This window comes from Suricata suricatta, chromosome 6 (genome assembly GCF_006229205.1).
Source record: "Suricata suricatta isolate VVHF042 chromosome 6, meerkat_22Aug2017_6uvM2_HiC, whole genome shotgun sequence".
Lineage (NCBI taxonomy): Eukaryota > Metazoa > Chordata > Mammalia > Carnivora > Herpestidae > Suricata > Suricata suricatta.
In genome coordinates this window covers 107,901,640-107,918,158 of record NC_043705.1, presented here as the reverse complement: position 1 = coordinate 107,918,158, position 16,519 = coordinate 107,901,640, and the positions used below count along the sequence as shown (strand labels likewise).

General features: G+C 44.8%; 2 protein-coding genes across 2 annotated transcripts in view; both read left to right on the top strand.

Moving 5' to 3' along the window:
- The first annotated feature begins 1,144 nt into the window (after positions 1–1,144).
- GRPEL2 (GrpE like 2, mitochondrial) lies at positions 1,145–12,448 on the top strand. Its single transcript, XM_029943085.1, has 4 exons — positions 1,145–1,270; positions 4,353–4,506; positions 5,528–5,609; positions 9,310–12,448. Exons 1-4 carry the CDS (start codon positions 1,194–1,196, stop codon positions 9,672–9,674), a joined length of 678 nt encoding a protein of 225 aa, XP_029798945.1. The 5' UTR covers positions 1,145–1,193; the 3' UTR covers positions 9,675–12,448.
- Positions 12,449–16,419: 3,971 nt separating this feature from the next.
- Positions 16,420–16,519, top strand: part of PCYOX1L (prenylcysteine oxidase 1 like) — an 11,906-nt gene continuing 11,806 nt past the window's right edge. Inside the window, exon 1 of the mRNA XM_029943084.1 lies at positions 16,420–16,439. Coding sequence (XP_029798944.1) covers position 16,439 — 1 coding nt within the window. The 5' untranslated portion in view covers positions 16,420–16,438. The remainder of the gene's footprint in view (positions 16,440–16,519) is intronic.

The window sequence follows — 16,519 nt, the reverse complement described above, 5'->3', positions numbered from 1 at the left end:
TATCTGTTAAGAACCTACCATGTGCACCCACTGTACTAGACAGATGTCAGAAAGCACAGCTATGGACCACAGAGACACCCCCAAAAAGCTCAAATCCTAGTTGGGAGAACAGAAACAAAACAAAACAAATAAAATACTAATATGGAAACAAAAATGTGCCCAATATACCTAGAAGAGTAGCTACTTTAGACTGAGTGGTTACAAAGGTCTATTAAGGGGTCCCCGGAACAAAATACAGCCCTTCCTTGCATGGACAAGTCCAGTAGCTTGTGTCCCTACTTCTTTGCTTAGACCCAGCAATCTGTCATACGGGAGTCAAGACCACCCGTTAAACATGTAAAGGTTTTGTAACACGTTCCCACTGCAATCAGAGTAAGACACAAGTTCACATTCATAAACAAATTTTTGAATTACATCAGGGCAGTTCCACTGATCATTGGAAATAGACAAGAGTCTGTGCCCTAATGGAGCTCACGTTCTAGTGAAGGGAAATGAGAAAACGCATATTTAAAAACATAGTAAAGTCAGAAAACAAGGGAATGGGAGGGGGAAAGCACGTAATAACGATGGTGGAGTCAGGCTTCAATTGTTTAAATCCCTCGCGTGATCTGTTCCGCTAATTGTGTTGTGTCGCCCCTCTTCCCTCCAAATGTTTCAGCGCCTTACTCGCAACGTACTCTCCCGCTTGACTGGGTCTCTGCGAATGCTGTTTGCCTCTACCTAAACCACCTCCCTCCTCTTTGCATCTACGCATTCTTCGGTTTTCAGTTCAACTATGATTTCCCTCTGGCGGGACTGCCCACGCTCGGTCGTGTTCTAGGCTTCCGTGGCACCACGCCCCTCACTTTTAAACACCGGACTTTATATCACGTTTGCCTTCGTTTATTGTTTACAACCTCACGTAAGCTCCTTGAGGGTCCAGCTGCGATCCCCCGTGTTCCCCGAGGACTTCGCGACGAACACAAACCCCAGCCCCGAGATAGGAACCCGCCCTACGCGCCCAACACGCTGGAAACCGGAAGCGCCGCATTCCGTCGGGCACGGCGCGCCAAGAACAGCCGGAAGTGTGGCGTTCGCGCCCGGGCCCTGGGCGGGGAGCGCCCGCGAAGGCTGCCGGGAAGAGTGGTATCTCGCGCATCTCGGCATTTGGAGCAAGTGCGCTTGCGCTGCCTCCGTCAGCCGGGATCGGGAATATGGCCGCGCAGTCAGTGTGGGCTGTTCGGCGGCTGGTGCAGCGCCTTCTGGCCTCGAGTGCCGCATCCGAGGGCAGGTAAGCGAAGCAGGCAGCGGGTGGAGGGTTGAGGATAACGCGAGACAGGCGAGCTGGAACGACACTTGTGGGCTGGAAAGGCACGAGATGATCCACCAAGCCTCTCAGCTCCCTACGATCGGGTGCTCACGGCCCCATTCTACGGAGAAGGAAACTGAGGCACACCGCCGTGCCTTCTCTCCAGGCCAACGAAGTTGGGAATAGCGGAGGTCGCTCCTCGGAGGTAGGAACTCCAATCCCGAGCGTCGACCGATTTGGGGATGTACCTTTCCCGGCCCTTTCTCCCCAACTCCCCAGCTACGGTGTCTGCTGTTAAATGGAAATTCTCCCCTTGACTCCTTGTGTGATTTTAGGCCAGTCCCTTCCCCATTATCCCGGCTTCACTTTACCTCTCGGTAAAGAAGGCGTTGAACCTGGCCTCTCCAAACGGCCCTTCCACCTGCTCCCGGGACACCGTGAAGTTCCTTTTGCTGCTGCTCTTCACCGTCGGCTGCGGCACCTTTCATTGATCACTTCTCATGCTGATTGTAGAACTTTATAGGCAGTTCTTTTTATTCTCCCGTTTCGTCGAGAAAACGGGTTTAGAAAAGTTGAGTGACCTATCCAAACTCAAATACTCGGTAACTGTGGAACCCAGCCCGGATTCAGGGCCCTAGAATCCGCTCTTTTAATTAGCGAGCAGCGTTAATTATTCTCTGGGACGACTCCGTGTTTAACTGTTTCTTCCGGAGGAAGAATAAAAAAAGAGTGAACTGGGGTCTGAGGAAGGTTGGACTTCTGAAATGTAAATTAAGCCGAGGGGAGTCCGGGAATTTCACCTGTCACCTTTTTATTTTAACGCACCTGACCTAGCTGGCACCCTCCCCTGGCACCTGGGTGCGAGGTTGAATTCAAGGTTTCCGGCTTTTTTCTTTTTTTCTTTTTTTTTTTTTTTAAGTCTTTTCGGCAGTCGGTGATGGAGGCACAGGCCGGAAGAAAAAAGTTTCCTTCTGATAAAATTTCCCCTCACTCCAATTCTGAAGCAGGAGGAATTGAAGGGCTCAGCCTGAACGAACACTCCTCTCCAGACTTGGGTTTTGGCCATGTCTCTTCAAACCGGCCCTGGGAGTATTTTGACCTAGTTTCGGTTGGATAAATGTAGGTTTGTTAGGGGTTTAGGAGAAAGGAGGTACGTCACCCTGTGTGATTTGTCCCAGATCTCTGGTGATCATGTTTTCTGAACCAAAAATGGAGAACCGTACATCCTCTGACACCAAGTTGTAGTAACTGAGTTCAGGCCTGGCCTGGAAAGAAGGTCGGGGACATAAAAGCCACCTTGCCCATAGCTTTATAAAAATTAAAAAAAAAAAAAAAAAAAGAAAGAAAGAACGACACTTAGAGCAGGGGCTACTTTATAAATCTTGGATTGTAGCAGCTCTGACTCTTTCAAGGAAGTTTCCATTACGCCTCTCCCTTACTTTAAGCAAACTCCTTTTCCCCCTTTAAACCTGTGCCTGGATATCACCTCAGTGACTGGCCTTCATTATGTGCTAGTTTATATAAATGAACCGTTTGTTTTGAAGACCTTTTGTACTCATGGACTGATTTTGTTGATCATTTTACTTCAGATCAAATAATGAGACTCCAGGAGGCGTAATGGAAACTTCGTTGAAAGAGTCAGAGCTGCTACAATCCAAGATATATAAAGTAGCCCCTGCTCTAAGTGTCTTTCTTTTTTTTTTTAATTTTTTTAACGTTTTTTATTTATTTTTGAGAGACGTAGACAGTTTGAGCAGGGGAGGATCAGAGAGAGAAGGAGAAGAATCTGAAGCAGGCTCCAGGCTCTGAGCTAGCGGTCAGCGCAGAGCCCAGTGCAGGGCTCGAACCCACGAACCGTGAGATCATGACCTGAGTCGAAGCCGGATGCTTAACCGACTGAGCCACCCAGGCACCCCTAAGTGTCTTTCTTTGTAAACAGCGATATGTCAGACATTTGAGCTGTTCTCAATTACAAACATGATTGAGTACAAAGATCCATCTTATTCTACTGTTTATAGTTCACCCTCTAGAATGTATAGTGTTTTATAAGTATTTCATTGACTTGATTTTACAGAGAAGTGAGTTCCCAACTCAGAATTTCTTTTTTTTTTTTTAAATGTCTGTTTATTGAGAGAGAGACAGAGTGTGAACAGAGAAGGGGCAGAGAGAGAAGGAGACCCAGAACTCAAGCAGGCTCCAGGTTCTGAGCTGTCGGCACAGAGCCTGACACAGGGCTCAAACTCACAAACCACAAGATCATGAACTGAGCCAAAGTCAGACACTTAACTGACTGAGCCACCCAGGTGCCCCTCAGAATTTCTCTTAACACCGATTTTTTTCCAAAAGGCCTTACTTAGCACTTACGGTCAAGAAAGCTTTAGAATTCTAGGCCTAACTCCAGTTTGACACAGTCCCTTTCCTGGGCTTAATTTTCCCCATTTGTAAAATGAAGGATTGAATCTGGAATGCATGGCTTTGTGTTTTGAATTCCTGCTTCTGACATTGCCCTGCTGGCTTGGGGTATTAGAATTTGGTTTTCTCTTGCTGACTTCTGCGTCCCCACTTAGGGCCATCTCTACTGCCTTGTGTTCAGTACTGTGGTTCAACTGAATGCTAGCTGTGTAATCGCAAGCAAGTCATAAGCCTCTCTGAGCCTCAGTTTTCTTATTTATAAAATTGAGATAATAATAGTATTATCTCACACTCTGTGATATGAAAATAAAATCTGACAAAGGTCTGGCACTTAGTAGGCCCTTTTTTTTTAAATGTTGTTTATTTTTAAGAGAGACAGTGTGAGGGGGGAGGAGCAGAGAGAGAGAGAGAGAGAGAGGAGACACAGACTCTGAAGCAGCCTCCAGGCTCTGGGCTGTCAGCACAGAGCCCAACATGGGGCTCAAACTCAACTGTGAGATCATGTCCTGAACCGTCAGATACTTAGCCGACTGAGCCACCCAGGTGCCCCCTAGTTAGCCCTTTATAAGCGATCGCATGGGGACTGACTGGGGGCACTTTGGCTGTTTGTGACGGCATTTCTTCTTCATGTGCCACCTCCCTCCCCCTTTAGGGGATGGCCGCACCCTTTCAGCACCGCCACCCAGAGAACTGCTGGAGAGCACTGCAGTTCTGAGGACCCCCCCGATGACCTTGGGCCCTCTCTTGCAGAACGAGCCTTAAAGCTGAAAGCTGTGAAACTGGAGAAGGAAGTCCAGGACTTAACAGTGAGTAGATTTATTTCTTCTTTACATCCTCGCTCTGGCTTAATATGTGCATCAAGTTTTCATGTCCGTTTTTTCAGTCAGTTTTCCTGATTGGCTCTTTACCTCTCACGCCACCTCCACTCTCTTGCTAGGTATGTTAGCCTATAGTCGTTTAAAAACGTGTCGTGTCACGGTACTTAGATACCTACTGTTGTGGGAGCTTCAAAGGAGGTACGGTGCCTGGCGTGTAGTAAAAACTCAGTAGATGCTTGCTGAATGAGTGAGGTCGTTTACCATTGGACTCTGCCAGTCAGACTACATCTGGAATACTCTGCCAGAACCGGGTCGGCAAACCCACTTTGAGGGTGGTAATTAGTAGCTGACCACCCAGAGTGGTGAGGAGGTAGGAAAGCATGTCTGATGAGAGCAGTTAAAGGAATCAAGGATTAAAGAATGAAAGAGGAAGAGATTAAAGGAGCTAAACCATTGCCCTCAGGTTCATTTCAATGAAAGAGGGTGGCAGTATTGGCTGAGCGAGAAAAAGGAAGCTTTCTTTCAAGATAATGAGCTTGAAAAGCATTAAGTGTTCAGAGCTGGAGGCTAAATGACAGTCTATCAGGGCTGCTGTAAAGAGGAGGTTCCTGGGGCGCCTGGGTGGCTGAGTTGGTTGAGCATCTGACTTAATTGGCTCAGGTCATGATCTCACGGTTTGTGCAATCAACCCCCGAGTCAGGCTCTATGGTAACAGACTAGAGCCTGCTTGGGATTCTCTCTCCCCCTCTCTCTCTACCCTTCGCCCACTGACACATGCCCACGTGCGCACTCTCTCTCTCTAAAAATAAAGACATAAACATTAAAAAAAAAAGAGAGTAGGTTCCTGCCTTGACCGGGGATTTGGAGTAGTTGATCTAAGATTCCTACAGTTCCTCATTTTTGTTAATAAAAATCTTCCATGAGGGTGAAGGTTATAAAGTAAACAAAAGCACTCTTTTCCACCAGCAGGCATGTTTTCTGATCATTTTGACTTTGCTTTTGGTTTCAGATGAGGTACCAGAGAGCTGTAGCTGACGGTGAAAACATAAGGCGGCGAACCCAGAGATGTGTAGAAGACGCCAAGATATTTGGTGAGAGATTTTATTCACAATAAAAATTCAGGTGCTTTTCAGTTTAAGGATGCTTCCTGGCAGTTTTGCAAACTGAACATAGTGAAAAACACATCTGCAGCCTCAACCAGTCCCTACCCTGCTCTTGCGCACCTGCCATATGCTTTCTGAGACGTTTATTGGGCGTGTTGCTATGTGAACCATTTGCCAGAATAATGCTTGCTTTTGTTTTGACCAAAACGTTTGTTATTTGATTCTTCAAGCCTGTACACTTAACATTCGAGGCCTTCTACCTTCAATTCTGTTTAACTCACTAATGAAAAAGTGAATCACCCAGATGTTCAGAGGAGAATCCAAAGAGCAAGATGCCTGAGCAATCAGGAATATTAAAATTTACTTCATAGGGGGCCCCTGGGTGGCTCAGTCGGTTAAGCCTCCGACTTCAGCTCAGGTCATGATCTCATGGTCATGGGTTCGAGCCCAGAGCTTGGAGCCTGCTTCCAATTCTGTGCCTACCTCTCTCTCTGCCCCTCCCCACTCATGCTGTGAATCTCTCTGTCTCAAAAATAAATAAAACATTAAAAAAATTTACTTCATAAAAGCAAAATAACTCTAGATCCATAGAGCAGTGATCAATTGTCTCCACCAATTTTCAGTACTGTGGACAAAAACCATTTGCATTACCATTAGTATTTACAAATATACTAAGTTATAAGATAACTCAAAGACATATGGAAGCAAACTCTGGACAGTTTGCTAGATCACATCTGTTCTTTCACTGATGACTGAACAAGTTTTTTTGGTCCAATTTAAAGTCTTTCTTGGGGCATCTGGGTGGCTTAGTTGGGTAAGCATCTGACTTCAGCTCAGGTCATGATCTCACTGTTTGAGCCCCGCATTGGGCTCTGCGCTGACAGCTCCGAGCCTGGAGCCTTCAGATTCTGTGTCTCCTTCTCTCTCTGCCCCTCCCCAACTCATGCTCTGTCTCTCAAAAATAAATAAGCACTAAGGAATTTTTTTTTCTTAAGTTAGAGGTGCCTGGCTGGCTCAGTTAGTGTAGCAGGTGGCTTTTAATTTTGGAGTTGTAAATTTGAGCCCCATGTTGGGTACAAAGATTACTTTAAAATCTTAAAAATATATGCATTTGAAGGCTGCACATTTAAAAAATGTATAAAATAAAGTTTTTCAGAAGTATTTCTCTGAACATATAACATCTTATTCCAGATGTGTTCATTAAAGGGTTAGTCAGGGGCAAATCCGTGGTTACTTGACATGCTCACATTTTCATACAGACCATTATACTTTGCACAAGGGGCCGTTGGATTCTTTCTAGTATGGTCTTATAGGTGAGCTGAAAAGAGTTAATTGGTGACAGATAGAGACATGAGTCATTGTCTCCTGACCTCGAGTCTATTACTCATTCCCATAGATCACATTACCTCCTGTTATCTCATTTATCTGCTGTTTGTACATAGGATTTGCTTCATTCTTGCCCTGTCCGTGCATTCCCCTATTCAAACCCCAGTGCTTTGGCACAGCCTTCTGCTTTTCATTCAGAGCTGTAGATACCATGTCAAGACTTTGAGCATCAGCTAAGGACCAACCCCCAAATTATATTATTGATCATTTCATCCACATTTTAGTGTCTTATTTCCAACTATCAGGACAGGGCTTAGCCAACGTCAGCCTATAGGCCAAGCCTGTAACCTGTGAGTCAGTAAATACAGTTCTGAATTTCATTAATAAAAATTGGGGAAGATTCTATTTTCTTGTTAAATGATCACCTACATAAGATCCTTGATTTTTTCCTCTTGTCCCACAAAGCCTAAAATATTTACTATATGGCCCCTACTAGGAAAAGTTTGCTGCCCTTTGAGCTACAAGGAATTTCTGTAGCAAATAAACTAACTGTGGTCCCTGGGGAAGACTTTTTGCCTGCTTGAAGGGAGCAGGGTGAGTTGGCTTACCAGAAGTCAAACTTAAAACTTTTAATACATAATACAGCACAATGACTCCTTCCAGGAATAGTTTTGTCTCAGTAACTCACCTTCTCTTACACAGATTACAAAAATTCTCCCCGATCCCCCCAAAATGGTACAGACACCAGCTATCTGTTGAAGTACCATAACTAGAATGGACTCGGAGTGTGAGCTCCACACTGTATAAACGAGAGAGCCTGGGCTCTATTTTCCCCAGTCCTTTCGACTTGATTGAACAGAAGCCAGGCTCCTCTGTATCGTGTCAGCATACAAGTCAGCCCAGAAGCTAACAGCTTTCAAAATTCTCTTCGAGTGTATGTCTTCTTTTAATAGTTAGGTGATGCTTTTGATACCCCTGACTGATCTTTACGAGACATTCTTTTCTCATGGGTGGAGTTCTGATCCAGTCGGAGTACTTTTCAAGCCTTTGGCTAATCTCTTCTTCCTTTTCAACTGATTTCATTAATAGACATCAGCATTATGGCTGCAGTCCCCAGTGGAGCTGAGGGAGGTAATTTGTGGAACTTTGATCACACCGAGTCTGGTTCCCTGGAAATGCCTCCTGGTTTTACCCTCTTCCTGTCCTTCACCTCCTCCTCCTGCAGACCACACACCAGCATTCCTTCACATGGCTCTCCTGTTTCTTATATCTTCCTGCCTATCTGTCATGCCCCCCAGCACCCCAAATCCATTTTGTAAGTTAATATTGGACTAATTTGAATCCTTTTATACTTGTTTTGCTCAAGATGCTATAGTGGATCTCTGTCACCCAGAAATTAAAGATAGAATTCTTACCTCTGTCCGTTCTTCTAGAATCTAGGCAGTAAGTGTGGAAAATCTCTTCTCTGTCATCTCTTTTATTGCTTTCCTGTGGATGATCTTCCTTTCTATCTCTGAGTACAGTTAAATTGGCTGTTTTGACACCTGGCATAAAAACTGTCCCTGGATTCACACCAGAACACAGTCCACCCTTCACCAGCACCTCCCAGTGCTTTCCTGTTATCACAGATACCTGTAATGATGATATTCCTTATCATTTCTGCAAGAAAAACCAAGAGGCAGCATTGGAAGTAGTGAGATTTCTCAACAACTGAGTTTATTTGTAGAACAGTTTTCGTGACTGAAGACGTTAAGCAAGTTTTGTGGCCCGTCTCCAGCAAGTATACATCTAACTTTTGGCAGGCGGTTGGAGACTCGCCTCATCTGTGGAGTCTCTGACTTTCCTGTTCCTATTTAGCCGATTCTCAGTAGCCATTCTTGAATCTCCCTTAGCATGGTCTTATCAAATAATTTTTGTATTATTGCCCCCTCCCCCCTGGCATACTAATGTCTTGTCTCTTTTGAGAATGCATGTCTTAGCAAAACTGAGACGTGAGAATTTTCAAAGTGTACATCACTCAGTACTTAAGGTGAATGGCAACAAAAATACAAGAAGCAATGATCAAGTTTCTAAAACACAGATTTCTGAGCTTCCTGCATGTAGCCTCACCTCGTTTTTCAGGTTCTAACCATCTTCCCCATTTCCTAGTAGGCTTCCCAGTCATATGTCTTCCAGGAGAAACTCTGGTTTGTCGGTTGGGTTAAGGTGGTAATTGTTGCTACAGTCCCTGAGGCCTGTGTGACAGTCTTCCTCCTTCCCGGGGTACCCAGACTACGAGCCCCTTATCTGGGCCTTCCCCGTACTCCACCCCCAAAAGCAAAGTGGTTTCCTCACAAACAATGAAAGTGTCTGGTTTCTCTAGGAATTCAGAGTTTCTGTAAGGACTTGGTAGAGGTGGCAGACATTTTGGAGAAAACTACAGAGTACATTTCTGAAGAAACAGAGCCTGGGGACCAGAAGCTCACTCTGGAGAAGATCTTCCGAGGCTTATCACTTTTGGAAGCGAAGCTGAAGAGTGTGTTTGCCAAACATGGCCTAGAGAAGATGACACCCATCGGTGACAAATATGACCCTCATGAGCATGAACTCATCTGCCACGTGCCAGCTGGCGTTGGGGTACAGCCCGGCACTGTGGCATTTGTAAGGCAAGATGGCTACAAGCTTCATGGCCGCACCATTAGACTTGCCCAGGTGGAAGTGGCAGTGGAGTCTCAGAGAAGACTGTGAATGGGCCGTGAGGGCCTGACCGCTCCCCCTGAGCTCAGTCACCTGTGTTTCTTTTATTTATTACACTAGGTTTGTATTGTACATGAGGTACTTCATGTGGTCTGTTTTGGATTTAGTCATATTGGCTTTATTTCTAAGATACTCTACTGATTTAATGTGACCTATTTGGTCCCATCAGAAGTCTTGCCATTGGGCATTTGAACAATGTGACAAATGATGCTATGGCCTTTGTCCAAATATGTTTTAAGAAAATCATTGGAAAATTGGTGCTCTGCTGACTGTCCATTGAAAATCTTTTGAAAAGTTGTAAATGTGTATATGTTTATGTATTTTCAGCTAAATGCTTCTCTCTAATGGTCCCTGTAACAGGAATTATATAGGATGTGTTCTTTCGTGGGAAAAGGAGATGGTAGGGATTGGCTCAGCATCTGGATACTTGGAGGATGAAGCTCTAGAGTTACATGAATTTAGATCGTTTGGGTTGATGTTTATACACACAGATTTTTTGGGGGACTTCCCCTTTTTATTTTTCTTTTAGCTACTTTTTGTCCTTGTAGTCCCCACCAGGGAGGCCATATTCACACTCATGGGCCCTTTCCAGTTCCCATTTATAAGGACTAATTAAGGCCAAGGCAAGACTTGGAAGCCAAGGAGTATCAAGAAATTCAACATACCAGATCCCTTTCAAGCAAGCATGACCAGGAAATGCTGTGCTTTCTTTGCTGAGTTACCTTCAAATTTTCAGCCTCCCTGGGTATATGAGCATTTCAGGGAAGCCAAAGCAGCACCCAGAGCCAGTGACCCAAATTGGTCTATATGAGTAATTTACCTATAACTTCTCTCTCCACTAGCCCTTAAATCTTCCACTTTTCTGATTTCTTTTATTGTCCCTTATTAAATTATGCAGGGAGGTGGTGAGGACAAAAATATGTTCCTACAATTTTTCATTTCATTTAGTTTTGCTGATTTTTTTTTTTTGTACTCACAAATCACTACCTCTCTCACACTGGTAAACTTTATTTTCTAGTTTTTGTATCTGTCTGATGTTACATGGATTGATATCTAGCTGGAGTTAGTGGGACTGTGTTTGTATTTGTTATTTTCTATCTTACTTATACCTGGTGCTCTGTAAAAGATTTGTTCAGTAAATGAGTGAATGAATGACCTATGAATCAGACTTGAGGAGAAGGTCCATTACGGATTTGTAATGTTAGAAGAGGCCTTAATGATGATCTCATCTCACCCTTTCAGCTTCTTAAGCATGAAAACCTCTTTTAAGAACTGGACTCAAAAGTATCTAAAACTAGTATAACAATTTCTGTGAGGACTTGAATAAGGAACAACTACATACTAACTTTAATCATTTAAGCTTCAGCAGTTCTGTAATGAGCCTGCAAATGTGTCCCCAGCAAACAAAGGTCATTGGAGGTCCAGACTGCATGAGTTCAGGTTTTAAAGTCAGTTATCCATAAAATAAATCCATTTCTGGAACTTTCTGACCCCGTTCTGTGGAGTGGTAAAAGTTCTCCCCTTAGACCTCATAGATAGTTGTAGCACACTCCACACATATATCAACAAAGCCAACTCCACCAGAATTAGACACTTAAAAAAACAAGCAAAGAGATGCTTTTAAGAAGCAAACAAAAAACTGGTGGTAAGATTTTTAAAACCAGAACCTCTTTCAGCTTTCCACTAAGTAAGTACTGTAAATTTAATGAGCAGTCAGAGTTCACCATAGGAATCAGTCTTTTTTTTTTTTTTTTTTTGCTGTCATTCCTTTGAGATTGACAGATGGTGACAAGAAAAGGACCCGATGATAATTACCTAGGTTTTTGGGAGTTACCAGCTGTCACTATCAATGATTTAGAGTCACCATAATGTTAGGTATGGAGTGTTCGAGCACTTCAAGCATTTTCTAATATTCCTTGCAACCTCCCGGTTTAGCAAGTAGATTGAGGATAATTTTAGATTCTTTTGTTATTCAGTAGTTATGCAGATTTAAAAGTGTAAATTTAGGAGATGGAGCTATAACAGTAAGAATCTCAGAAAGTTGGGTTTTTGGGAGCCAGAGCAGCAAGAGAGAGCAGAGGCTCTGTAGGCATGGACTTGAATGTAAATCCCAGCCCAGTCCCCTGTGTCACCTCGGGCCCCAGTCATCTCACCCTCCTGAGCCTGCTTCCTCATTTATACAACGATTACAGTTCTCTCAGTATTGTGAGGACTGGATGGAATGTGTAAATCGTCTACTACAGTAGGCCCTCAAATAGTTATTTTTTATCACTTTTTATTATACATGTGGTTTTGCCTCTATTTTTTTTATAGCTGCCCTAAAGTCTAAGGAAAAAGGTAGACTGGTTAAATGATGTTTTTCTGTAAAAAACTGTAGTTTAATCAGTCACAGTGACTTTTTTTCCTTCTTTTTTTTTTTTTAAACATAAGAAAATTGTGTCCGCTCTCTTCATTATTTTCATCTTGATGGTAAAGCAGAAAGACATTTTAGGCCTGCAGAAGTGTAAGGAAGCCGTGGCTCACTTGAAGAGGGATCTTGGTGTTCTAGTGCACACAGTCTACCAATCTTTTACGATTTACGATTTTTGGATTTTCTTCACAGCTACAAGGGAATCGGTTTGATACTGATAAGTTAATTGGTGCTCTCTCATGGCAAAGGATTTGATAAGTGAAGAAAGTCTTGAACACTAAAGCAAACCAAATAGAACTAAGGATGAAATCTATTCAGAAGCAACTTCAATAAAACCTGAGTTGACGTAACCGCAGTTCACGTGCTTCATGTGTTTGCCTAAATGTTGACATTCTGGCCACTGCATTGACTGTGCACCCACCCCCCTTGGTGACGCTCCCTTGAGGTTCCTTGAGATCCCACGGCAGCCCAGCCATATGCATGCAGTGCGGTGTAGGCATTACATACCCTGCCTTGGAGTTGAAGTCTTCCCTGTTTTCCTACCTCCTCACCTCGCTTCATTCAGATGCCTCCGTATTTCTTAGATCTAGACTCCTGTTTCCTCCTTCCTCTCTGTCATTGCCTTATTTTCTTATGCTTGTTTCTTGGTTCTAATTGTATTATCTGCTCCAGCCGCTTCACTTGCTAGGCTTCTGATCCTCTCAACTAGATTGATTACTAACTTGTGGCCTCATTCTGGTCTTTGGCTTCCATGAGTTCTTGCCAAGCTCTACCCAGCTTTGTCTACACATCTGCTTCTCAGCTGGTTTCCGTGTACCTGGCCTCCTGGCTAAGTGGCTGTCTTTGGAGCCAGCCTTCCCTGCAGTTGGGCCTCGTGTTCATTACTCTTGCAATCTTGTCTGTATAACCCTGGCTCCTGAATCCATTGCTTCCCGTATTCCCAGTGCTAGTAAGTGTACTCTTACTTCTATCCACTCAGACTGTCCACATTGTCAAGTTTGCTGTGGAGGTTTTAAGACCTGGCTCCAAATCTTCCTGAATCTAGACTGGTTGACCAATAGAATATAGTCGAAGTGACACAGCCGGTTCTGGACCCAAACCATCCCATCTCTGGATGCTCACTCTTAGAGCTCAGCCATCAAATGAGTAAACTGAAGCAGCTTGAGTGGAACGGGGCCTGAGGTGCGCTTTCGGCTGATAGCCAACACTATCTTGCCAGCCGTCTTGCTGAGCCATTTTGAAAGCGGATCTTCCAGCCCCAAGTGGAGCAGCCCCATCTGATACCACACGGAACAGAGATGAGCTGTTCTGAATCCTGCCCAAAGCACTGATCTATGGCCAAAGTAAATGATTGTTATTCTTAGCCATGAAGTTTTGGGGTATTTTTGTTATGCAGTAATAGGTAATTAATTGATAGAGTCTCTCAGCTTCACTTCCAGCCTCACTGGTTTTGCACCTCAGCCACCAGAATTCTCCCTCCTTGCTTTTACAGCTCTTTGAACTTGTCCCACAACTTCACTGTGCTCACATTATCAGTGGGTTTGTCGTAGGACGGAAAGAACTTCCTAACAGAAGAAAACACAGCTAGTTTCTAGAGTTAACAGAGACCTAAAATTGAAAGCAAAGTAGGGTCAAGAAGTTGAATATTATGGGTGATTCGTTTAAGCGTCCCACTTAGGCTCAGGCCATGTTTCCATGGCTTGTGGGTTTGAGCCCCGGGTCAGGCTCTGTGCTGACAGCTTGGAGCCTGGAGCCTGCTTTGGATTCTGTGTCTCCGGCTCTCTCTACCCCTTGCCCACTCACGCTGGGTCTCTTTCAAAAACAAGTAAACATTAAGAAAAAAGTTTTTCTTTAATGTTGAATTTTAGCTCCTCTCTCCTGACGACCATTGCAGTGTGTGCGATGGACAGTTCTCACTACGTCTTCTCGCAAAACTTTCAGTATCAAGTGATTCCTGGGCAAGGAACAAAGCAGAATCGTCCTATGCTCCAGTGGCTTCGGATGAAAACTGGTAATAAAATACACAATTCCAAGAGGAGACATTAAGGAAGAACCACACTGGGTGTATAAAGAATCTCACGTGAGATGGCTTACATAGTGAGGCTGCATGAAGGTCACTCTCTCATATCCTCACTGTAAACGTCACTACTACCTGAACAGACATGTTTTATTTGGAAAATGAGTTTTCTCTGTTTCTATGCTTCTGCACCAATAGATTGGTTCAGTAATAAATATGTGAGAACTTTTTTGGAAAAAAAAAAAGTTGATTTGAAAGTTAAGAAAATTTACCTCATCGTGAGAAATAAGCCCACTGTCCCAATCAAAGGAGGGACACGAAGACTCAGCACAGTGAAGCGAGACTTTAATAATTGCTCTTGCAAGAGCTGGTGTCTGATGGAAAGGCACACCCAAGGTGGTTACAGCAGGCAATTTATCTCCTAGCGTGCAAGTCCCTCCCCTGATTCCTCATTGGCTGAGCGCTGCAGAGTTACAGTCTTATCCGGAAGTCGCCTATGCTCATGTAAGGCAGAAAGTAGCCTGACTGGAATAATTGTAGGTTCCTTGAAGTGACACAGAGACTGCAGTTCTTTGGCGCATGCTTATTGCAAAGCCCGTGAAAGTAAGCTCACGGAAAGGAGAAGGGAAGAACCAGAAAATGAAGAGTCTAAGGGTTTGGGACTCCATTGTTGGTTGGGGGGGTGTACATATTTACAATAGGTTGTAAACCTATGGTTAACTAGGCAGCACAGCTTTTAACTGGTATTTCTGAAAATGAATCATCTCACTTCTCACACCTACCAAAAACTACAAGAATCAGATGAGGTCAGCACATAAGAGAACTTTGTCAGAAAGTGATTGATGAATGCTGTTTAACAAAAAATTTAAGGGAATATCTTGAGTCACTGGGAATGAACTTAAAAAGTTTTGCATTGGGCAGCGGGGATGTGGGGGGCACCTGGGTGGCTCAGTAGGTTAAGCCTTTGACTCTTGGCTTCGGTCTCAGGTCATGATCTCACAGTTCTGTGAATTCAAGCGCTGCAGTCCTGCTTGGGATTCTGTCTCCCTCTCTCTGCCCCTCCCTCACTCACGCTTTCTCTCAAAAATAAAAAGTTTTGCTTTCTGACATGGCATTGCCAAAAAGATTTTTTTTTAAGGTTATAAGAAATGCATGTTTGTTCAGCTACAACTCTACTAGTAATCCAGCTTGGCTCTGTTGGGACTCACAAAGCTGATTTAGAATCTGACTGTATGCTCTTTTACTATTCTCTGAACCCTTTCAGTTTCTTCTTTTAGCCGGATAAATATGGGTTTTCCTTATTTATCCTGAAACTCATTCCCAACTTTGTTTTCTGCTGGAGGAATCTGCCCTTCACACTGTAATGTACTAACCACGCTGAGTGGCTCGTTTTCCTTAGGGGATGAAAATGGGAGCTTATCCTTCCTTACTACCTGTCCTTCCCCTGAGAAGAGACTGGATGAAACCCTTCCCTTTAAAAAAAAAAATTTTTTTTTAATTTTTTTTTTTTTTTTTTTTTTTTTTTTTTGAAGAGAGAGAGCATTAGCAGGGGAGGGGCAGAGAGAGAGTCACAGAATCCAAAGCAGACTCCAGGCTCTGGCCCAACAGGGGGCTTGAACTCAGGAGCCATGAGATCACGACCAGAGCTCAACTGACTGAGCCACCCAGGCGCCCCCCGCCCCTTTGTTAAGTAGAAGGCAGAGATACAAACTGAATGTACAAACTGCAAATACACGTCAGTGACAGCAGTCTCGAAAGCATCTGGCCTTGTTTGCTCACAGGCCGAGGGTAGCGCAAGGGTTACCATGGCTGCACGCCTGGTCAGCAATTGGCTGCACTTGCAGACACTGCCAAGCGGAATCACGTCCCTTTTCTCACGTGACTGCCACAACCACTTAGAAAGGTGGAGCAGGGAAACTGAATGAGACAGAGAAGGCACGTTTGAGAGCTAGTAATTCGCAGCAGCTGGACTCAAACCGAGGTGGTCAAAGCTTCGGTTCACCCGCCCATCCGTCTCCACGCAGCGGGGCCCTGGTCCTGATGCTGAGAACCGAAGCGCGCACACCTGCGCGTGGACAGGACGGGCCAGCCAATGAGGAAGCTGCATCGAGGAGGCGGGACGAAGAAGCTGCTAATGACAAGCCTGCCGGAGAAAGATGCAGCCAATGAGGGCCTCTTGCTGGGGAAAGACGGCCGCTCGTCCAATGGGAGGCTGTGACCGGCAGGGGGAAGGCGGAACAGCCAGTGGGGCGCCGGGGCGGGGCGGCGAGCCCAGCGCCAACGCGCGAGCTACCGAGCTCCGGCGTGCTGCCCGGATCGCCGCCCGCCATGGCCCGCGCCGCCCGGCTCCTCGCCGCGCTGGCCGCGCTCCTGGCCGCCGCCGCCACTGGCGGAGACGCCCGGCCCAGC